The sequence below is a fragment of the Telopea speciosissima genome, chromosome 4 (assembly GCF_018873765.1).
Source record: "Telopea speciosissima isolate NSW1024214 ecotype Mountain lineage chromosome 4, Tspe_v1, whole genome shotgun sequence".
Classification (NCBI taxonomy): domain Eukaryota; kingdom Viridiplantae; phylum Streptophyta; class Magnoliopsida; order Proteales; family Proteaceae; genus Telopea; species Telopea speciosissima.
The window spans coordinates 1,029,861-1,053,806 of NC_057919.1; the positions used below are offsets into that span (position 1 = coordinate 1,029,861).

General features: G+C 42.8%; 1 protein-coding gene across 1 annotated transcript in view; it reads left to right on the top strand.

The window, feature by feature from the left end:
• Window positions 1-23,946, top strand: part of LOC122658885 (DNA polymerase kappa) — a 115,076-nt gene that overhangs the window by 69,441 nt on the left and 21,689 nt on the right. Inside the window, 1 exon segment of the mRNA XM_043854034.1 lies at window positions 5,725-6,065. Coding sequence (XP_043709969.1) covers window positions 5,725-6,065 — 341 coding nt within the window.

The following is a 23,946-nucleotide window of genomic DNA, read 5'->3' on the forward strand; positions in this document are numbered from 1 at the left end:
AAGGGAGAGAGAGGGCAGCCTTCGCGAATTCCCTCTTTAGAGGGGAAGAAACCGGTAGGAGAGTCGTTGATAATAACCGAAAAGGAAGGGGAAGAGATACAGAAATGGATCCAGCGCATGAAGGGAAGGGGAAAGGACATTTGAGTAAAAACATCACCAGTGAAATCCCACCTGATAGAGTCAAATGCCTTATGGATGTCAATCTTCATAAGGGCAGCAGGAGAGTGGGATTTACGATCGAAGCCTCTGACAATTTCAGAGCAAAGAAGAATGTTATCAACGATGCTTCTACCCGAAATGAAAGCAGATTGGTTAGGGCTGACCAAGGAAGGAACTACCAATTGAAGACGGTTGGCAAGAATTTTGGCCATGAATTTAAAAAGGAGATTACAGAGAGAGAGGTCTAAAATCAGCCAAAGAGGAAGCCCCCAACTTTTTAGGGATGAGGCAAAGGAAGGTCTGATTGATCGTAGAGATCTGACCGGGATTGAAGAAAAGCTGCAAATAGCTTTGAAAAGGTCATCTTTGATGATGTCCCCATAAGCAAGGAAAAAGTCCATACTAAAGCCATTAGGATCAGGGCCCGATTGGACTTGTGAAAGAGGACAGTTTTGGCTATTTCGTCATCCGAGGGGATGGATTGGAGAAAGCCAAAGAGAGAAGAGGGGACGAATTTATTTATTAAATTGGGGGGGAGGGGGGGAAGGGGGGAGAAGAGGGAGAAAAAGAAAGAGATAGCTTCAGACTTAATCTCAGGGACGGAGTTGAGGGGGTTGCCATCAAGGGAGAGAAGCAAAGAGATAGAATTGGAGTTGGAACGAGCTTTGAGAGATCTATGGAAGAAAGCTAAGTTGGAATCTCCGAGCTCAAGCCATTTAATTTGAGATTTCTGCCGGAGAAGGCTTTCTTCAGGGGAGGAAAGGGAAGAGAGCTCAAGAGAAAGCCTATGCTCTTCCTCAGCAAGGAAAGGATTAAGCAAATCCAATTGGATATCAGCTTGAATGCGAGCAAGACTATCTCGGAACAAGGAGACTCGAGAAGAGATGGTCCCAAAGGTGAACGAGTTCCAAGATTTGAGGGAAAGTTTAAGGTTACGAAGCTTACAGCCATAAGCAAGGAGAGAGAGGGAATGGAAGGGAACTGGCTTAAGCCAAGAGTCACGGACTAAGGGGAGAAAGAGGGGGGTGAGAAGACCACATATCGAAGTATTTCAAAGCGTAGGATCAAAGGAGATGTAGGGCTGGATCCGAAAGTAACAGGGACTGTGATCCGAGATACTAGGGAGAAGGAAATTGGCAAGAGAATTGGGGAAAAAGGATAGCCAGGAATCATTGATGAGAAAGCGGTCGATTTTGCAAGCAATGCGATCAAAACCTCCTCGACGGTTATGCTAAGTGAGAGGGGAACTTGACCAGCGAAGATCTGAAATGCCAAGGTCATTGAGACAATCATTAAAAGCATTAGAGGAGGAAAGATCAAAGGGCCTACCACTTACTTTCTCATGACTGAACTTGACCACATTGAAATCACCACCAATACCCCAAGGGAAGGAACCCACTCTGGTTTGAGGATGGAGAGATCGGCCCACAAAGGGAGGCGGTCAGAAGCACGGTTATGAGCATAAATACCAAGAGGATGAAAGGAGGGGAATTAAGAGGGGAAAGAAAAAGGTGAAGGATCTGGGGGGGAAGAGAACGAGATGGAGATGTTGAGGATAGAAGGGTCCCACAAGATCAAAATTCGACCATTGGGAGAGTGGTCATAATTGGAAAGGAAGGACCAAGAAGGAACGATAGAGCGAGCGATGCGGGACACATTATCTCGAAAAACCCGGGTTTCGAGCAGGGCACAGAAAGAAGAGTAGGAGGACTTAATGAGGGCCTTAATGGCAGCTTGCTTAGCCAAGGAATTGAGACCTCTAACATTCTAGAAAAAACCAGAAGACATGGAGAACTAAAGAGGGTTAGGCAACAATCCCCTAGGGGGAGGCTCTTGTAGTGCTTACGAGCATAAGCAAAAGAAACCGGGGGGCGCTGACAGCTTGTGGACACAGGGGCAGTGGTGGTCAAAGAATAGGGGCCACTAGGGGGAGAATCTCATCAAAGGGGGGAGGGAAGGAGACCCCATCAGACAAGACCAAGAGGAGAAGGGAAGGGGAGAGGGAGAAAGGTGCCCAATTTGGTCCAAAGGAGGACCGGTTCAATGAGAAAGAAAGGGGGGTCTCGGTTTGGGGGGTTAGGCATGGTTTGGTTTGGGTTTTCATTTAAGTTAAATGGGTCAGGTTAGGGTGAATGGGTAAGGGGTAGAGATTGGATGGGAGGAGGCGTTGGGGTGAAGATGGTTAGAACTCAGGTTAGGGTTACGGACAGGGGAGTGGGGACCACGAGGGTGATGACTCAGCCGGTTAGGGGATAAAGGAGGGTTATGGAGCAGAGGGGGAAGGTTAGAAGGTGTTGAGGAACCACTACAGAAGGGAGCAGCAAAGGTTTAAGTAATGGCGACAGGGGTGTAAACAAGGTTAAGGGACGACAAAGAAGATGGAAGGGAGTCATTACAGGGAGCCGAGAAGGTGAAAGCTTCGGGGAAAGAGAGGCCTTGAGAGGATCGAGACGAGCAACCTCGATCAGAAGGTACTAAAGTGTTAGAGATTGCATCCAAAGGAGTTGGTTGCAGCGAGGCTTTCTGACTGATGCAAGCGCTAGAGTTCAAAGGGCCAGAGGTTACAGTAGTCGGCAGAGCAAGTAGCCTGGATCAGAGCCTCGCCAAAAGAACCCATTGACCTAGAGGAGGTCCTGGCTTGCTGGGACTGAGACACGCCAGCAGAAGGCGACAAAATCTGAGGAGCAGGAGCCATCGCAGGGACATCTAGAGGCAAAGCTGCGGAGGGCGAAGCAGAGGTGACCTGGGGTGTCGAGCTGGTGCCAAAAGCTGGATGAGAGCCTTTCTCGGGAGCTGTGGAGGTCCAATGCTGGCGTCGCAAAGGGGTACCGAAACGAGGAGGAGCACGGTGGCGCCGATTACGCCAGCGAGATCTTTGCCTACCACGACTGGGATCCCTTGAGGTAGAAGGGTGTTGCGGAGGAGCTGGGTACAACGAAGGGCCTTGCAGCGTCAAACCAGCAGAGGGAACAAAGGGACTTCCAGCCAAGTCCCCAGAGAGACCAGCCGATCGAGAACCAACAGTGGCTTCAGGGGAATTGCCTTGAGTAGGGATGGAATCTGGGGGAGGGAAATCTAAGTCTTCTTCATCTTATGCCTCTGATAGCTTGAGTGTATGAGGGATGGAAGCTTTACCAGTGCAGGTCTTCGATTGATGGCCAAAAACGGGGAGGCAGCCATTCATATCGGACAGGCTGCTCAAAGTTGATTCCATTGTCGTCAACAATAGAGACCGACAAAGGAGGAGGAGAGTCAGCTGAGATGTCTACACAGATTCGAGCAAAAGTGAGCTTGTCCATACGTTTGGTGCTAGTGTCGGTATAGAGGGGATAGGTGATGACGGAGCCGATGATGCTGAGGCATTCAGAGCTCCAGTAATGGAACAGAAGGCCACGTAGAGTGATCCAAAAGGGAATGGAGCTGAGGTCGACCCTTTGGAGCTGCATAAGGCGGTCCCATTGTCTGAGGAAGAGGGGAGTGGAGCCGACAAGCCAGGGGGCTCCGTCGAGAGCACGGGCAAAGACGTTGTCTGAGAAGAACCTAAAGATGAAGATGCCATTATCCAGAAGGTAAGTATCCAGAACACCTTGAGCTTTCCATTGCTTAGTGAGGGAAGTTTTAACAATGTTGAACAGTGGTCGGGAGCCAAGAAAATGGCCAACAAGGCAGAGTTTCCATATAGTAATTTCAGGGGATAGTAGGTCTTGGGGGTAGTGAGCAACCTTAGAGCATCCTTCCTGAGATGGTTTGACAAAGTGGAGAGAGGGACCAACTCGAGAAGAAGAAGGGGATGATGTAGAGAAAAGAGAGGACCAGGTTTTTGGGGCAGCAGGGGGTGAGTAGAGGGCGGTGAGGGGTTAGGGTGGTGATTGGGGAGGAAGGGTGGAGGTGGGTGGGGGCCGAAGGGGGAGAAGAGGGAAGGGGAGAGCTCATCTCAAAAGTCCGAAGGAGAGATTCGAACCATTTCTTGATTTGTGCATGTCATCCTTGCGCAGGTCTCTTCGGAGACATCCAATAAAATTGGAACGATAAGATAGCAAGATCCTATCACTCTTAATTAGATAGGATCTTGATTGGATAAATTAAAAGCTTAACATGATCCCTATAAACGAATTGCATTAGACTCAGATCTGGATCAAGACAGCCTGTTTGGAGCTTTCATGGCTCTTTTTGTATCGGCAACAGTGGTAGGGAATTATTTTTCTAATAGAAAGTTTTTTGGATTTATGTAATTTTAGGCCTAATTGATCAATGCTGCAAATATAACCTAGTGTTATGTCACAGGTATATCTGTGGTCTTTGCATCCCTTCTCTTACCATTTTAACCAGCTCCAGTAAACCTTAACACAACTATTTGGGGTTGGCAGCATGGACCCCGTTCTGCTATGCCTTTATTTACTGTCATGCTTCAGATATTATGATGTGTTGTCATCGTAATTGTCAAGTCGACTAGGCAACCCAAGGCGTTGGAGAGGCACCTAGGTGACATGGCGCCCACCTAGGCATCACCTAGGTGTGCAGTAAATGAATATATGTAATATAGCAATGAGAATTTTATATTATTATGTTTATATGCAATACAGAGGGCAGGTCTCGGCGCAACAGCAAGGTTGCTCTATTGCAACCTGGTGGTCACGAGTTCAAGTCAGGAAACAGTCTCTCCGTGAAGCGGGGGTAAGGCTGCGTACATATGCCTCTCCCCCGTGGAACTAAATCTCGGTTGAAACTGACCGAAATCTCCGAGTTGTCTAGGTTTTGAGCCTTGCCGAAACGAAGCCCAGTCCAAACCAATGGTCCAAACCCAAGTTTCGACCTTGGGTTTCAATCAAGGAAACCCAGGGTTGAACCCAGTGTTGAAACCACAAAACGAGATCCGGCCTGACTGAAACCAGGTCCGAGACCTAGATTTCGATCCTTGCCCTCCCCAGACCCTGCAATAGCGGCATCCTCGTGCACTGGCTACACCCTTTTTTATGTTTATATGCAATATAGAAGCTGTATCAATGTAATATGGGGAAAATTATGCAATATGATATAATTATGCTAGTAATGGCCTAATATGAGAAAACCAATATATAGTAAACAAAGCATAGGATATAATATGTGCATATTCATCAAAAAACAATGCGATGAACATAAAGCAACGTAAATTCATGAAGTGTCAACAAGGCGTGTTGTCTTCTTGGACCCAAGAACGAGCTTGGATGCCTAGGCACCACTTGCGACGCTTTGGCAACTGTAGTTGTCATAACTCATAACCTGTAGGTGATTAATCTGGTGGTTTCTGCAGCTGCCTGCTTATAGATATATTTTGACCTCATGTAATGTTGTTAACTATTTCAGTAAAATCTGAACCTCATTTTATTTGCAGTGATTTAGTTAACCAAGTAGGAAGAGATGCGAACCAAGATTTTATAACTCAAGTTATATGTAAACTTTTAATTTGAACCGATTTTAGTTTGGTCAAGTAATATTACATAGTCAGGCCCTTTTTGTAGCACACAGAAAAGTAGAAAACCCGTATTATCACTTTTCCTTTTACATGAAATATATTCCTTTTTGCAGGGTTGCGAATGTCTCAGTTCAACGATGAGAAACGTGGTCTTGCTGATCGAATGCAAAAGACTCTTATGAACTTTTTTACCTCAGGGGTTTCTTCTGAAAAAGCTATGAGTAATAATAATTCAATTGGCTCTGGTGTCGATGATAATCATCTCATGTTTGACACCAAAACAGGTCTTCCCGTTGATAGCCAGATCCATCACTTAGATGCCAAGCATAGCAATGATTTGGGGGACCCTTCTAATTCCAACCAATCGTCTGACACTGAGCATGGCATCTTCAGCAATGATGCTTGTGAAATGGAAAAGATTCACGAACCTCTGAGCAACAAATCCCTGGCCAAGGTGTGTTATAAAGAAGCATAGTTCATTAAGTTCTTGAACCAATGGGATTTTCTGATGGTGGTAATTCCTAATTAACGAGTATTGCATCTTGGTTGCTACTTGGTAGATCTTTTTACCCTTAATCTTCCATTCTTATAGTGTAGCTTCTCATTGATCATTCATGGGTTTTGAAAATCTTCCATTTTGATATTGTGGCTTCTTGTGATCCTTTTACCCTAATCTCATTTAGAAAACTAGCTCAGAAGTGATCAAGTCATTATCGAATCAAAATTAAACCCTAAATCACTGCTAGAATCACGGTAAGAAGCAATCGAATCCATGGGGAACTGGAAGGCTAAATCTACTAAGATGATGTGAAAGTGGTTTTGAGAAGCAATTTGCAAAATTTAAAACTAAATTAATGACTAATTAATGTTAGGAGTAAGGGGGAGCCGTGAATAGGGAGCTAGCGTCAGCTCCTATTCACGACTCCTCTAATGAGGGGTATTTTTGTCTATGTTGTTTTTATGATTTACCCTATTTAATATATGGTTTTGGGAGCTGTCATTCTAACAACTGCAGTCCCAATTGTGCAGTTCCTCTTTCTCCTTCTCCTCTCTTCTTCTTTCTTCTTCTTCTTCACTAAATCTAATTTGGTATCAGAGCAGGGACTGTAGGAGTCGATCATTCATCCTTAATCCTGTCTCTGTTCCTGCGTTTTGATTTGAATAAGCTTGCGGTTTTGAAGACTTGAAGGTTTGGGACTTCTCGTGCTCTTATCTTAAAGGGGATGCAGCACCCTTTGCTGCAGTTTGGTGGTTTTATTTGAGACTAGTTCATGACTATACAAAAGAACTAGGTCTCGGTTTTGTGGAGTTATTTTTTGGTATGTGCCAAGGTGGAGATTGATTCAGGTTTTGTGGTTTTATTTTTTGGTGGTGATTGCTTGTCCAAGGTGGAGATCGATTCAGGTTTTGTGGTTTTTATTTTTTGGTGGTGATTGCTTGTTGCTGGCTGGTGTTTATTGGTTGTGATTGATTGAAGATCATATCACCTTGCTGTCCTACAGTTACAGAACTGTTCGTAATTTTTATTGGTTGTGATTGATTGAAGATCATATCACCATGCTGTCCTACAGTTACAGAACTGTTTGTAATTTGAGGAGTGTTTGCTGTCCATCAGTTTCACTCTGTCCGAGGCTTCTCTGTGAAGATTCAAGGTGTTTAGTGAAGCATGGGTGATGCAAAGACGACTGTGACTGAACTGTCATCCTCTTCTCATCGCATTACCGAAAGGAAACTTGAAGGGATTTCTAATTTTCAGCAGTGGAAAAAGGTGGTCGATTGGCCTTGACGGGGCGTGATCAACATGATCATCTCACAAAGCCAAAGCCTGAAGGAGACACGACATGGGATACAGTGGATGCACGAATATTGAGTCAGATGTTGAACTCAATGGATAATCAGATTGCAGACTTGGTTACTCACATTGACACAGTAAAGGGTTTATGGGAATACTTGAATGTCCTCTATTCTGGGAAGGACAACTTGTCTCGGATTTATGACCTATCCCAAGCTTTTTATAAAGTGGGTCAGAACACTCTGACTGTAACCCAATATTTTGCGGAATTCAATTGACTATATGAGGAGCTGAATTCCATTCTTCCTATCACATCTGATGTGAAAGAGATGCAGCAACAGCGAGAGCAGCTGGCTGTTATGGTGTTTTTGGGTGGATTTCAAAAAGAATTTGAGCCAGTACGGTCTCAAATCCTTGGTGGGGATAGAGTCACCACACTTCCATAAGCTTTTTCTCGACTTTTACGGGTTTCTCGTGAGAACAGCCAAGATTCCACCCATGGTAATGAGAGTTCAGCACTCGCGGCCTTTCCCAACCGTGGGTCTAGTGGTGGGATAGGTATGGGCAGCAGTGGTGGTGGCCGTGGTCGTGGGTCAAGGAACAGTAAAGCACCCACATCCGGCACTTTAGAGACTTCAGGACAGGTGCGCACTTGTCATCATTGTGGCAGAGCTGGTCACATTCAGCGCTTTTGTTGGAAGCTTCATGGTAAACCACCTCAGTTTGCGAATTCAGCCAGCAGTGATCTGGTGGTTACCCCTCCTTCCAAGCCTGAGGGTAAAACAATGACTATGTCTGATGAAGATTATGAATGATTTACTCAATTTCAGAATTCTCAGTTATCTCAGTTCTCCACTGCTACCCTAGTTCAGCCAGGTAATGCTATTGCATGCCTGTCATCTACTTCTCGTCCCTGGATCTTTGATTCAGGTGCTTCAGACCATATGACTGGAGCATAAGTTATTTTTTCTTCATTTCGTGAATCTTCTTCCAGTGTTGTGTTAGCCAATGGATTTCTTGCTAAAGTTCGGGGTACAGGCAGTGCAAGTTACCCCCTCTTTGTCGTTGTCCTCCGTTTCTTGCTTGCCCAAATTTCCTTTTAATTTATTATCTGTTCGAAAATTTACCAAAGCTAACAATTGTTCTGTTACCTTTTTTCCTGATTATTGTGAGTTTCAGGATCTCCAGTCGAGGAAGACGATTGGTAGAGGTTGCGTATCTGGGGAACTGTATCTTCTTGACGACGCATCCACTGTGGCGTGTTCGAGTGTGGCACTTCCTCATCAGATTCATTGTCGTTTGGGTCATCCTTCCTTGCAGAGTTTGAAGATTTTAGATAGTCGGTTTCAGTCCTTGTCTAGTTTACAGTGTGAGTCTTGTCAGTTTGGGAAACTCCACCGTGTAAGTTATCCCCCTCGAGTCAATAACAGGGTTGTCCAACCCTTTTCTTTAGTTCATTCTAATGTGTGGGGTCCATGTCTTGTTACTTCTGTGCTGGGTTTTCGTTACTTTATCACTTTTGTAGATGACTTTTCCAGAGTAACCTGGGTTTATTTAATGAAATATCGTTCTGAATTGTTTTCCATTTTCTGTACTTTTGTGCTTGAAATTCAGAATCAATTTACTACTTCTTTGAAACTTCTTCGAAGTGACAATGCAAAAGAATATTTTTTTGCTCCCTTTAATGAGTTAATGGTTCAACATGGAATCATTCATCAGTCCTCCTGTGCGGATACACCTCAACAAAATGGTGTAGCCGAGAGGAAGAACAGACAGTTGATGGAAGTTACTCAATCTCTTTTATTTCAGATGAAAGTGGCTAAAATTTTTTGGGCTGATGCTGTTTTGACTGCGTGTTATCTTATTAACCGCATGCCTTCTTCTGTTTTGGGTAGTGGTATTCCATGTTCTTTGTTGTTCCTTTCCCATCCATTGTTTGTCTTACCACTACGTGTTTTTGGGTGTGTTTGTTTTATTCGGGATCATCGTCCTGGTCATTCTAAGTTGGATCCTAGAGCTCTTAAATGTCTTTTCGTGGGGTATTCTAAAACCCAAAAGGGTTACCGTTGTTATTCTTTCGATTTAAAGAAGTTCTTTGTTACCACTGATGTCTCCTTCTTTGAATCTACTCCATTTGTTGCATCCTCGTTGCCTGCTTCAGAGTTGGACGATGATCTCCCTCTTTATGTTGTCGATACTTCTTCTACTGTGTAGGATCCATTGCCTCATGTGCCACCTCCAACACAACCACTGGCTGTTTTTCGTCGTCGCCCACCCGATGAGCCGACACATCGCATTACACCTATGGAGAGATACAATACCCAGGCAGCACCATCTCCCACGTCCTCCTCGCCCTTAGATCCCCCTCCAGGTAATTCCTCCTCGGCTACTGTACCTCCTATTTCTGATCTTGATGTTCCTATTGCTACCTGTAAGGGGGTTCGGAGTTGTACCCAACACCCTATTAATCGTTTTGTGTCCTATGCTCATTTGTCCTCTTCTTTTGTTGCTTGTTTGTCTACTATTGACAGTTATCCTATTCCTAAGTCGGTGGTAGAGGCCTTGGCTCACCCTGGGTGGAGGGCTGCCATGACTGAGGAGTTATCTGCTTTGAAGGACAATCAGACATGGGATCTTGTTTCTTTACCCTCTGGCAAGTCTACTATTGGTTGCCGCTGGATATTTATGGTGAAGGTTAATCCTGATAGGTCTGTGGCTCGGTTGAAGGCCCGTCTTGCTGCTAAAGGCTATACCCAGGTTTATGGTGTGGACTATCTGAATACTTTCTCTCCGGTTGCAAAACTTACTTCTGTCCGCATTTTGATTTATTGGCGGCTATACATCACTGGCCGTTGTTTCAGCTAGACGTCAAGAATGCATTCTTGCATGGGGACCTCCTTCAGGAGGTGTATATGGAGCAACCTCCTAGTTTTGTTGCTCAGGGGGAGTCTGGTAAGGTGTGTAAGTTGAGGAAATCTTTGTATGGGCTGAAACAATCACCGAGAGCGTGGTTTGGCCGTTTTACAGATGTTGTGTTGGAATTTGGTTTGACGCAGTCTGAGAGTGATCACTCAGTGTTTTTCAGGCAGTCAGATGCAGGGAGGATATTTTTGGTAGTTTATGTAGATGATATTGTTATCACAGGGGATGACTCTTCAGGCATTGAGAACTTGAAGACATATTTGGGACAGCAATTCCAGACTAAGGACTTAGGACGACTGAAGTATTTCTTGGGTATTAAGGTAGCTTAATCAAGGAAAGGGATTTTGCTCTCACAGCGAAAGTATGTGCTTGATTTACTTTCAGAGATAGGATTACTGGGATCTAGGCCTTTGGATACTCCTATGGATCCAAATGTGAAACTTATGGCAGAGGATGGGGATGTTCTGGATGATCCAGAGAAGTATCGAAGGCTTGTAGGGAAACTCAACTATTTGACTGTGACTAGACCTGGCATCTCTTTTCCTGTCAGTGTGCTGAGTCAATTTATGTCCCCCCCTCGGATAGCTCATTGGGAGGCAGTTATAAGGGTGTTGCGATAGATTAAGAAGGATCCAGGGCGTGGTCTCTTATACTCTAATCATGGTCATAGAAGGATTGATGGATTTACTGATGTGGATTGGGCAGGATCTCCTATTGATCGAAAGTCTACTTCGGGCTATTGTGTCTTTGTTGGAGGGAACCTAGTTTCATGGAAGAGCAAGAAACAGACTGTAGTAGCTCGATCTAGTGCAGAGTCGGAGTATCGGGCTATGGCTTATGGCACTTGTGAACTAATGTGGATTAGACAGTTGATGACTGAACTCGGATTTGGTGATGATTCTCCTATGCTATTGTGGTGTGACAGTCAGGCAGCTATTCATATTTCTGAGAATCTTGTGTTTCATGAGAGAACGAAACACATTGAGGTTGATTGTCATTTTGTTCGTGAGAAGCTGCAGCAAAGGATTATTTCTCCTCGGCATATTCGCACTGGGGAGCAGCTTGCTGATTTGTTCACCAAGCCTTTAGGATGTATGAGAGTAAATTATATTTGTACCAAGCTGGGCATGATTAACATCTATGCTCCAGCTTGAGGGGGAGTGTTAGGAGTAAGGGGGAGCCATGAATAGGGAGCTAGCGTCAGCTCCTATTCACGACTCCTCTAATGAGGGGTATTTTTGTCTATGTTGTTTTTATGATTTACCCTATTTAATATATGGTTTTGGGAGCAGTCATTCTAACGACTGCAGTCCCATTTGTGCAGTTCCTCTTTCTCCTTCTCCTCTCTTCTTCTTTCTTCTTCTTCTTCACTAAATCTAATAATTAACAAAAGTGAGAATTGATGAGAAAAACAGCCTTTAGGTTTCAAATCCCCATGGATATGATTATTTAACTCTGGCACATACTTCGGTTCATTATAGTTACAAGCTTAATGCCAAGGTACTAATACTCGGGTCTCGGTACCAACTCGGCTCTTGGAAAAACCGAGACGAGTCGAGATCTCGGCTTCGCCGAGTTGGTGCATTTTTTTTTCCAACTCGAATCCTCAACTATGGGTCAATCCGAGATCTGGACCCGAGATCCGAGATCTCGCCAAGATATGTCGAGTTCTATCGAGTTAGGTGAGGTATTTAAGTGGTAGGTGGGTTAAAAAAATGAGTCGAAACCGAGATCCGAACCGAGATCTCGCCGAGATATTGCACTTTTGAGACTCGCAGGCAGTATCGTCTTGGCTTTTCAAAAAATTGAGAAACTCAGCGAGATCTCGCGAGTTCTCGAACTATGCTTAATGCAACCACACAATGATAATTTTCGTTCGTCCTAGTTATAATCTATCTTGCCGATCACTATCGTCTTTCGCATATGCTTAGCACGCTTAGTTTGGTCAGTTATAGGCTATCATCGGTGCAACCAAAATTCCAATAAAAGCTATTGTTTGAATGGAAAATATAAATCACAGAAGCACATTCTCTAAACTAAATAATTCAATTAAAATCATTCACAAAGGGATGGAGTCTCAACATCAAATAATCAAGTATGCTTAAACCAGAAATTAAATAATCCATGAACGTGATACGCAGGTAGAGAGCTGGAGTGGCTTCAATGGTGAGGCTGGTTTTCTTGCAGAATGCTGTCCAGGCAAATCCTTAGAATAAGAAGAAGAAAAGAGAAGAGGAGACTATGAGAAGAAGGATGGAACAATGGTGAGTGGTACTGTCCTCTGTCGTGGACATTGGAGCGGGATTCAGGAGGTAGGAGCCATTCTTAAAAAGAAAAATAATGGAAAAAGAAAAGAGAGCATGAGAGATGGAGAGAAAATCGAGAGAGTCCATCAGGGAGTGAGTGGATTTCTTCTTTTTTATTTTTATTATTTTATCTGAAAAAGAAAGAGAGAGAGAGAGAGAGACGTGGAGAGATTTTAGGGGGGGTTGGTCGCAAGGGTTAGAAATAGATATGGAAGAGAGATAACATGGAGGGATGAGAGAGAAAAGAGAGAAATCGGAATTGGTGCAAGGGTTAGAGAGAGAGAGAGATGGGAGCGAGAAAATAGGGAAGAGAGCTTTGAGGAAGGAGAGAGATTTAGGAGATGGGAGACCGTCCGTGGGCAGCATGTGAGTGAAGAGAGAGAAACGTGGGGGAGAGGAGATTTAGGTAGAGACAATAGGAAAGATGGGAGAAATAGTGATTGGTGAGGGTCCACTCCCAAACCGTGAAGGCTTCCTTCCTTCTCAAAGAAATCGCATTCCACTAGAACTCCTCCTCACATTAGCAATTAAAAAGATTCTTTTGGATTCTTTAGCTAGAATCAATTAGCTTGGGGACCAATCTTCTTTCTAGAAATTTCGCTTCTACTCTTCATGCAACCTTCTCTGTGACATACCAAATTTGCCCTCATTGCACTCTTCTATCTGCGCCATAGGGAAAACCAAACTCTTGTAGGTCCCAGCGTTCTACTTCGATGCATAACTAACTCTAATTCTTCTCAAATCGCTTGCTTAACCCTGGAATCTTGTGATCAAAATAAATAACAAAAGTGTATTAATTTATTCATAGATAATCGATTAAAAACTCAGATTATGTAACACTTATTATGAATAATTAGGCCCCGATCAAGAAGTATAACAGTATTTACCCTACTTTTCGCAATACTAATGGCTTCACCATGTTGGACCTATACATGCCTGACCCAACCTAATCTAAATTGACTTGTTCTAAATTTTTCCCACCTAATCTAATGTTAGAATATATGGGCCAGAATACCGTGGGGTATTCTGGACTTTTTCCCTTTGTTATTATGTCTTTTATGTGTTGTTTCTTGTATGAGGTTTAGTCCCACATTGCTGATGTAATTATTTTATTTGTTTCATTATGATTATAAATAGATGTGCTTGGGATGATAATTAATCATCCAAGCCTTACCCTAATTTTAAATCTCTCTACATGGTATCAAAGCAGATTTCGAATTAGGGACCAACCCCCTTCGAATTTCAGTGTTTTTTTCTTCTCTCTCTCTCTCTCTCTCTCTTCTCCCTTGTTCTCCATTCCCATATAGGGCAGCACTGATGAGGTGATCATTTGATCCAGTTGCTGCCCCCATTACCTCATTAATGCTCCATAATTCTTCTCGATAGGAACCAGCCAAGCCTCCTGCGATATTTGGATCTTCAGTTTTTTTGGGAGATTGCTTCTGCAACACTTACAAGGAATCAACTCCTCTCTTTGAAAACCACAACCTGCAGCAGGATTGCTCTTTTATTGGTTCAATAATTATCTCACAGATTTGAAGACCTCCTTGAGATCGATTCCACCATCACAGGGTTTTTTTCAAAACCCTGACACCTATCGATCTTGGGGTTGCTGCTGCCCATTGGTTCTGATTTTTTGCAGGGTATTTCTTCCATCATAGAGGGTCCCTCGACTTTAGTTCCAGCCATTTTGCTGCAGTTTTTTTTTACCATTTATTCCCTTTATCAATTTCAGCAATTCAGGGTTTTTTCAAAACCCTTACAATATCGATATAGGGTTTTTCCTCTGCTGCTGTTTCTGATTTTTGGAGAGTTAATTCAGCCCTTAACTTGAAGGTATTATTGGGCTTATTTGTTGCCAGTATGGGTGATTCTTCCAATTCTACAGCCACTTCATGATGGCCACAGGAAGACAGACTACCACAATTTTCCACCAAATCCTATTAAACTTGATGGCTCAAATTATCTTTTATGGTCCAGATCTGCCTCCTTTGCCATTGCTGGCCGTGGTCTCACCAGCCATATTAATGGCACTAGTGTTATGCCTATTGAATAAGGACCTGCTCAGGAAAGGTGGCTTGCCAATAATGGTGTTCTCATGTCCTACCTGATTGGCTCTATGACTTTAGATTTGCAGCATAACTTTCTTCTTCTAGACACAGCTGCCCAGATTTGGGCTGCTTGCAAGCAAACCTACGGGCAGCTTGGCAATGATGCCCAGGTATATGAACTTCGGAAGAAGGTCCTTCATACCACTCAAGGTGAACTTTCAGTTTCGAAGTACTATGCTACTCTATGCAGTCTGTGGCAACAATTGGACCACTTCTCTGACTTTCACCCGACTATAGTTGCTGATATTGCTTCCTATAAAAAGCATGTGGACAAGATCAGGGTATATGACTTTTTGATTGGCTTAAATGTGGAGTATGACCAGATTTGTGTTCAAGTGTTGGGCCATAAGCCTTTTCCCACACTTGAACAATCTTATGCCTTGGTGTCCTCTGAGGAGAACCGTAGGGCTGCCATGTTGCACCCTCCTATTACTGACAGATCAGCTCTCAAGGCTGCTGCCCCGGCCACTCCTGCACCTAGTAGCACTACTTCTCTTGGTGATTCTACTACAGGGACTGTTGTTTGTGAGCACTGTCACAAACCCTATCACACCAAAGAAAAGTGCTGGAAACTTCATGGGAAATCGGCTGACTTTGAAGCTAAAAGGGCTGCCAAGACAAAGACAAAGACAAAGACCAAGGCCCATCAGACTGAGACTGTTACTGCAGCCCCTGCAACTGACACTGGTCTATCCCAGGATGATCTACAGGCACTCCTACGTATGCTAAGGTCTTCCGCTGTTGTTGCCTCTACTACATCAGCTACTGCCAATTCTTCTGCTCCTTCAAGTTCATACTTTACCCGGTCAGGTATTCCATTGGAGGTCATTGTGCTTCTATAGCTTCCCATCCTTGGATCATAGATTCTGGAGCTACGGATCATATGACCGGTTCCTCTAGTTTGTTTCACCGATATTCTCCCACTTCTGGGAAAGACAAGGTCAAAGTGGTTGATGGTTCCCTTTCTTCCATATCTGGAAAAGGAATCATCAACTGCACTTCCTCTCTTCCCTTGTCTTCTGTTTTGCACATTCCTAACTTTACTACTAACCTTCTTTCCATTAGTGGTATTACTCGCGATCTTAACTGCAAAGTCACTTTTTTTCCTTCTCATTGTGTGTTTCAGGATCTGGAATCTGGGAAGAAGATTGTATTGGGTAAAGTGCTCAGTGGGCTGTACCTGCTTGATGATGGTTGCTTCTCTCCACCACCATTGCCTTCTCCGCTACACCAGAACTCCGTGGTCTCTTCTGAACTCTACCAGTGGCACTCTAGGTTAGGTCACCCCCCTTTAGGAATTTTAGCTCATTTATTTCCTAGTTTGGTCACCCTACATACTAAGGATGACTTTTTTTGTGAGGCATGTGTTTTGGCCAAACAGACACGTTCAACTTATCCAATTTCAAATAAAAGTAGTTCTTCTTGTTTTCAATTGGTGCATTCTTGTTGACTTGAACCGAGAATGGGATAGATCATTCAAGCACTCTATTTATAGTAGTAAAAGAGATAACAAGGGAAAAATGCTATTCACGATACTGTTCATGTGAACAGTATCACATCCCTAATTACATTTCTACCCTTGCTCATAAATACATAAATAAAGAATAAATAAAACACCCAAAAGACCAGAATACCGTGGGGGTATTCTGGATTACATATTCCAACACTCCCCCTCAAGCTGGATTATACAAATAAGAGAAGAAATAAAAACTAGTTTGAACTAAAAAGAAAAAAATAACTCCATAATAATGCTAACACTCCCCCTCAAGTTGGTGCATACAAGGTACTAATGCTCAACTTGAACAAAATGGGAAGAAACTAAGTTGCAGTAGAATCCAACTTGACAAAGATGAATGCAGCTCCCAACTAAACCTTCAAGAATTTTAAATATAGATCTTCAAAAAACTGGGCAGATTTGATCAGCAAAAAAAGGCAGCTTTCACCAATCTTCTATAGCTATCCAGTGATGAATCTCTGACTGATAATCTTGAAGACAAGCAACTAGGGCAGCAAGCAGCAGAAACAAATGAATCAGGTAGCGGAAAAGATCACCCAACTGTAGAACCTCATATAGGCTTCAATACTCTTCATCTCCCCCTTACGGCAAATTCAACCCAATACAGAAGGATTCCCAATAGCAATGGTGGAAACACTGATCTTCTATGTTTTGCACCAAGTATTCCTGCAAGTTCTGCTTCTACAATGTCTGTAGGTGTACTGTACATAATCTCTCCCTCACGTGTAGTAGTACACGTGGACATAACAGAGATAATGTAAGAGATAAGGCAAAAATATAATATTCCAGAATTTTCCAAAAGGTGCTAAGGGAATGGAAAAGGAAGAAATGGCAATTTAAAGAATACCATTATCGTCCAAAGTCGTTATGGGTATATGCCAAAGGTATGTTAGGGGAGATGGTGAAGTGAAAAGAAAAGTTGTGGGATAATGAATTATGGAGAAAAATAATGCAACATAGAAATTGTCCACCATCTTCAAACGACCAAACAAACTCCTTGGATGGAAACTCCTACAGGGGACAAACACTGAACTCCAATATTCACATCTGATAAGTATACAGATCTGATTTGAAGTAAGGAAAAGCTCCAATCTTCAAGGCTTGATCAATCTTCAAACAAGGAAGAACAAGTGTGCAAAACTCCAATTTATAAACTCCCTCATGCTAAATAGAACTGACGAAGATATCTGGACAGAATTGATGTAATAAACTTCAACAAAAACTTGGATCAGATCTGAATTAGTAAGCACTGCTAGGAACAAGCTCCAAAGTAAGCCGGATATGAAGTAGTAGAAGAGCTTCACACAGCTGAATAGGTTCGTAGTTGCAACCAATAACCATGGAACAATGCTGTTGTAATCCCAAATAAGCTGATCTCCAAGGTAGTAAATTCGAGTCTTCAACAATGAAAGAAATTCGAACTCCAATAGTAGGATATTCAGACTCAATAATAGGGCAGCAGTAGTCCTCATAAAGGCAGCAGTAACATGTCAACCAGTCATGCTTACAGAAGCCAATCAATAGAGCAAGGTATGTAGTAAAGCTTGATAGAACCAGCAAGTATAAATTAATTAACCCAACAGATCCATAGGTAGTTGAAGCAGCCAGCCACATAGGAACAAGTAAAAGAATAGGTTGATAAATGATGAAATCGAGCCATAAGTGTGAACCTGAATTTTTTTTCAAAATAAATCCATGAATGATGCTGAAACTTGGGTCGAGTACTCCTCTGATGGTTACAAAACTCTCCTCAAAAAATCAGCAAGAGAGGACTACCTTAACCCTTAGATCGATTATAGTCAGGGTTTTTGTAAAAAACCTGAAAGTTGAGATCGATTGTAGGGAAAGGGGGCTTCATAAAAGAGATGATGACTTGTCAAAGATTGTTGATGGTGTGTAATAGATGCTGTCCAGAGCTGCTTGAATGGATCTCCAATACGAATAACCAACATCTTTTTGTGATTGAGACTTGATCTTCAAGAGGGAGAAACACCAAAAAAATGCAGAAAAATAGGGCAGCAGCTATCACACGAAATAGAACTTCTTCAAGCCACGAATAGTTGAAGTAGGTTGCGCCTCTTGATGGTAGAAACACCTCCAAAAAACTCCAGCAGCAGCAAATAACCCTAACCCAAAAAATCGATTTGTGTCATGATTTTGTAAAACCCTGAAAATAAGGATCGATTGGGGTCAGAGGTCTTCAAACACTTGGAAAGAGGCCAATATTGAGGTCGAGTGGTCCTTGTAGATGAAGTAATCAGCCCTCCAAAAATCAGCAAAAGCTGAAACCTGTAACCCTAATTTCGATTGGAGTTAGGGTTTTAGCAGGTAACCAAATTAGCAGGTTAAGAAAGTTTTGCTGTAGAAACAAATCCAGCCATCAGAAAGGGTCCAAACTTAGGTCGAGTATGGCTTGTAGTAGTAGGGAATCACCCCCAAAAAATTAGCTGCATCTGAAAAGGGAAACCCTAAAATCGATTGGAGTCAGGGTTTTGAAAAACCTTGACAAGTTGAGATCGATTAGGGTAGGGGCTGGAAAGGTTAATGAAAGATGGAGAAATAGAAAAAAGGAAAGGAGGTCAATGGAATAGGGTAGGAAGGTGCTGGAAAAGAGAGCAAAGGGAGCTCCAATGGTGGAAGGTCAGCCTTCAATAGTGATAGGAAGTTGATCTCCAAAAAATTCTAGAAAGCTCCAATTCGCAAAGATGGTTCCAGCAGAATTTTAATGGAAAAAAGAGATTGAATGGAGGAGGGCAGCACCTAAATCATTGGTTAAGATTTTTACCTCATTAGTGCTGCCCCCTTACAAGGATGAGAAGAAGAAAACCAAAAGGAGGAGAAAGAGAGAAGAAGGAAGAAGTCAATTGGAGAGAAGGAGTAGGGTTTTTTCCTCTTTTTCTAACCTAGATCAGACTAGCTTTGATACCATGTTGACTTGAACCGAGAATGGGAGAATGGCTTGAATGATCTATAAGATCAGTCAAGCTCTCTATTTATAGTAGTAAAACAGATAACAAGGGAAAAACACTATTCATGATACTGTTCACGTGAACAATGTCACATCCCTAATTACATTTCTTCCCTTGCTCATAAATACATAAATAAAGAATAAATAAAACACCCAAAAGACCAGAATACCCCCACGGTATTTTGGATTACATATTCCAACACTCCCCCTCAAGCTGGATTATACAAATAAGAGAAGAAAGAAAAACCAGCTTGAACTAAAAAGAAAAAAATAACTCCATAATAATGCTAACAATTCTGATGTTTGGGGTCCTAGTCGTAAAACATCTATTTCTGGTCATCGGTGGTTTGTCTCTTTCATTGATTGTCATTCTAGGAATACCTGGGTGTATCTTTTGCACACGAAAAATCAAGTTTTCTCATGTTTTCAGCATTTTCATAAAATCATCCAAACTCAGTTCCAGGCTACTCTCAAAATATTGAGAAGTGATAATGGAATAGAGTATAAGGAATCGCAATTTCAAAAGTATTTGGTTGATCATTGCATCATTCATCAAACTAGTTGTGTTAATACCCATGCCTAGAATGGTGTGGCAGAACGGAAAAATCGCCACTTGTTAGAGATGGCCAGGGCTTTGATGTTTGAGAGGAATGTCCCATCTCAATATTGGGGGGATGCGGTTCTCACTGCAGCCTATCTCATCAATAGGCTCTCTTCTCGGGTTCTTAACTCCCGTAGCCCCACTAATGTTTTACTGGGAAATTCCTCCTTTATTGTGCCTCTCAAGGTGTTTGGTTGTGTGTGTTATACTAGAGATACCAAATCTCCAAGCAAACTTGAACCTCGGGGGCTCCGTTGTATTTTCTTGGGTTATTCTCCAATCCAGAAAGGTTATAAGTGTTACCATCCCCCTTCTCGCCGTACCATGGTTAATATGGATGTTATTTTCCATGAGTCTTTTTCTTATTATTCTTCTCCACCTCTTCAGGGGGAGAGTTCTAGTGAAGATGTGTCTTTTGAGATTCCTCTACTTGAGGTTCCTCTGGCTGCTGCCCAGCCTTCTATACCACCCACGGCTGCTGCCCAGCCTACTTTGGATGCTGCCCATCCTACTTTAGTTAATGCCCAACATCCTCTGGCTGTTCCTCCCTCACCTGATGGGAATCCTTTACAGGAGGAGACCATAGAAAATAGTATTGTTAATGTTCCTATCCAGGGAGAGTTGACTCCCGTCCAGAGAACTATTGGTGAATTTCAGAAGAGAATTGACAACTCCAACATACTCACCTATACAAGGCGCAGAACCAACAGAGGGCAGCTGCAACCCACTTTAGCACCAATACCCATCCAATTGCCGGCTCTGGATCCAGATCCTTCATCTCCAGGTAATCTCTCTTCTTCCGACCTACCTATTGCTCATTGCAAAGGTACTAGGACTTGCACTTTACATCCCATATCTCATTTTGTTTATTATAGCTCTCTTTTTCCTTCTTTTCATGCTTTTGTATCTTCTCTTTCTTCTGTCTCGATTCCTAAAAATTGGTAGGAAGCATCTATGGATGGAAAGTGGAAGGCAGCAATGTTGGAGGAAATGAGAGCACTACACAAAAATAATACGTGGGATCTTGTGACTCTTCCTCCAGAGAAAAAACCAGTGGGATGTAAATGGGTCTTCGTGGTCAAACAGAAGGCTGATGGTTCAGTGGATTGGTATAGGGCACGTCTGGTTGCAAAGGGGTTCACTCAGACTTATGGAGTTGACTATCAGGAGACCCTTGCACCAGTGGCAAAACTCAACACTATCAGGGTGTTATTATCTTGTGCTACAAATCTTGGGTGAGATCTTCAGCAGTTAGATGTAAAGAATGCCTTCCCCCATGGGGAGCTTGAGGAGGAGGTATATATGGATATTCCACCAGGCTTCTCTGATGACAGGACTAGGGGCAGGGTCTGTAAATTGAAGCGTGCTCTTTATGGGTTGAAGCAGTCACCTAGGGCCTGGTTTGGCAGATTTCACACGGCTATGATTTCAGCAGGTTATAAGCAGAGCAATGCTGATCACACTTTGTTTATCAGACGAGTTGGTGACAAGGTAACTCTTCTCATAGTCTATGTGGATGATATTGTGGTCACTGGTAATGATGATGATGCTATCAAGAATTTGAAGCTCCTCCTTGGCCGTGAGTTTGAAGTCAAAGATCTTGGCCCTCTAAAATATTTTTTAGGGATAGAAGTTGCTCGATCTTCAAAGGGCATCTTTCTTTCTCAAAGAAAATATGTCCTTGATCTATTGACTAAGACTGGGCTACTAGGTTGTCATCCTTTAGATACTCCTATGGAAGCTACTACAAAACTTAGGGAGAAAGAGGGTGAGCCTGTTGACAAGGGTGGTTATCAGCGATTAGTGGGCAAACTAATCTACCTCTCTCACACACGACCTGACATAGCAGTTGCTGTAAGTTTGGTGAGCCAGTTTATGCATGATCCCTATCCCTCTCATATGGATGCAGTCCGTCGTATTTTGAGGTATTTGAAGTCTGCTCCAGGAAAGGGAATCCTTCTCTCTCCCAATGGTCACCTTAAGATTGAAGCTTATACTGATGCCGATTGGGCTAGTTCTACTGACAGGAAATTTATCTCTGGCTATTGTTCCTTTGTGGGCGGGAACCTTGTCACATGGCGTAGCAAAAAGCAGAATGTTGTGGCAAGGTCCAGTGCTGAAGCCGAGTTTCGTGCGATGGCACAAGGAATTTGTGAACTTCTATAGCTTAGAGGATTATTGCAGGATATTGGTGTTGCTGTCCATCTTCCCATGATGCTTTATTGTGACAATAAAGTTGCCATTAGCATTGCTCATAACCCTGTCCAGCATGATCGTACTAAACACGTGGAGGTTGACCGACATTTCATCGAGGAGAAGCTTGAAGCCGGCCTCATTTGTGTTCCCTTTGTGAAGTCTACTGATCAACTGGCTAATGTGTTCATTAAGGAACTGAGTAGCAAACTGTTTCATCATATCTTAGTCAAGTTGGGCATGTATGATATATATGCTCCAACTTGTGGGGGAGTGTTAGAATATATGGGCCAGAATACCGTGGGGGTATTCTGGACTTTTTCCCTTTGTTATTATGTCTTGTTTATGTTGTTTCTTGTATGTGGTTTAGTCCCACATTGCTCATGTAATTATTTTATTTGTTTCATTATGATTATAAATAGATGTGCTTGGGATGATAATTAATCATCCAAGCCTTACCCTAATTTTAAATCTCTCTACATCTAAATTGACTCTGTTGTTCATACACAGAGTCTTCATAATTGAGTGGAAGATACCCAACGCATAGCTTAAGCTTCATCTCCTCCCAATGGATTATTGGAGGTTGACTAAGCCTAAGCATACGTTCTTCAATCCTGCACTACCATAATCGGGATTAACCCTTAAGTTCCATCTTAGCCGATCACATCTTTCGATTCTTAGTCATAACATACCCATCAAAATAGTCTTCTAGAGCAATTAACCAATCTGTAAATGCATTAGGGTCTAATTTTCCAATCTGTCGTGCTTGGTGCGTTGGTCAAGTGCTCACTTGCTGAACGCTTGGTCACGGGTTCAAGTCCGGAAAACAGCCTCTTTGGAAACGGGGGTAAGGCTGCGTACATTTGACCCTCCCCAGACCCTGCTAAATGCGGGAGCCTTGTGCACTGGGTACGGCCTTTTTATACACGCACCTTTTTAGTGATATCATTAGCCATTTGTCCTTCATACCTATCTTGGTCTAGCATTTGTTGATAGATACCTTGAAGGGATGCTCTAGGAGTGGCTGATGGAATCCTGTCTCTTGCTGGTCCAGAACTTGCCCGCAGCATTGGTTGTCCAACTTGATGAACATTGCTGTTTTCTGCGTCAGGGATCCACCAGCCTCTTCCTGATTAAGTATTTCTCATTTGCTGCAACTGTAGTTTGATTGGCTGTAGTATGAGAACATCCAATGCTTCTTGCTTCCATATTGGTGACTTGATCGGTGACATCATCAAGGCGCTGTGCAATTTGCAGCAGCAACTTGTCTCGTTGTCTGTCCCTGAGTTGACCTTGATATTCCCTTCCAGTTCTGGTTGCCATATGATTGAAATAAGAGAAACTGCAAACCTAGTGCTCTGATACCAAACTGATGTAGCCCAGGCCAGGCAGCTCCTAATATAGGTGGAAATATAGGACTACAGTAGATGGATAGGGTGTTTGGATAGTAATATGAGGATTATAAGTGGGTGGGATATGAAATGGGTGTGAATGGGAGGAATCCACCTCCTTGGACGGGCCTTGGTTCAAGTTCTGATCCAATATTATTGAAGGAATACACACCTTCAAGTACTAGTATTAGCAGTAGCAACCATAGTTCAAAATCTCGAGATTTCGAGATTTCGAGAATTTCGACCCCCTCGAAATGAAATGGCCCCTCGAATCAAAAAAATACAAAATTTAGATCGAAATTCTAGAGATTTCGAGATATTTTCAAAATCTCGCGAGATTTCAAAAATCTCAAGAAATTGCTTTATATAAAATACCATGTTTCGACAGTCTCGGTCGAAATTTTGACCGAGACTGAGAAACAGAGAGCATTTTTCCTCCTTTGGCACTTTTGTTTGGTTTTTCAAGGTTTTTGCTCATTTCTTCTTCAATCTTCCACTTCCCACTTGAATCCTTGACGCATCTACGCCGGAATCA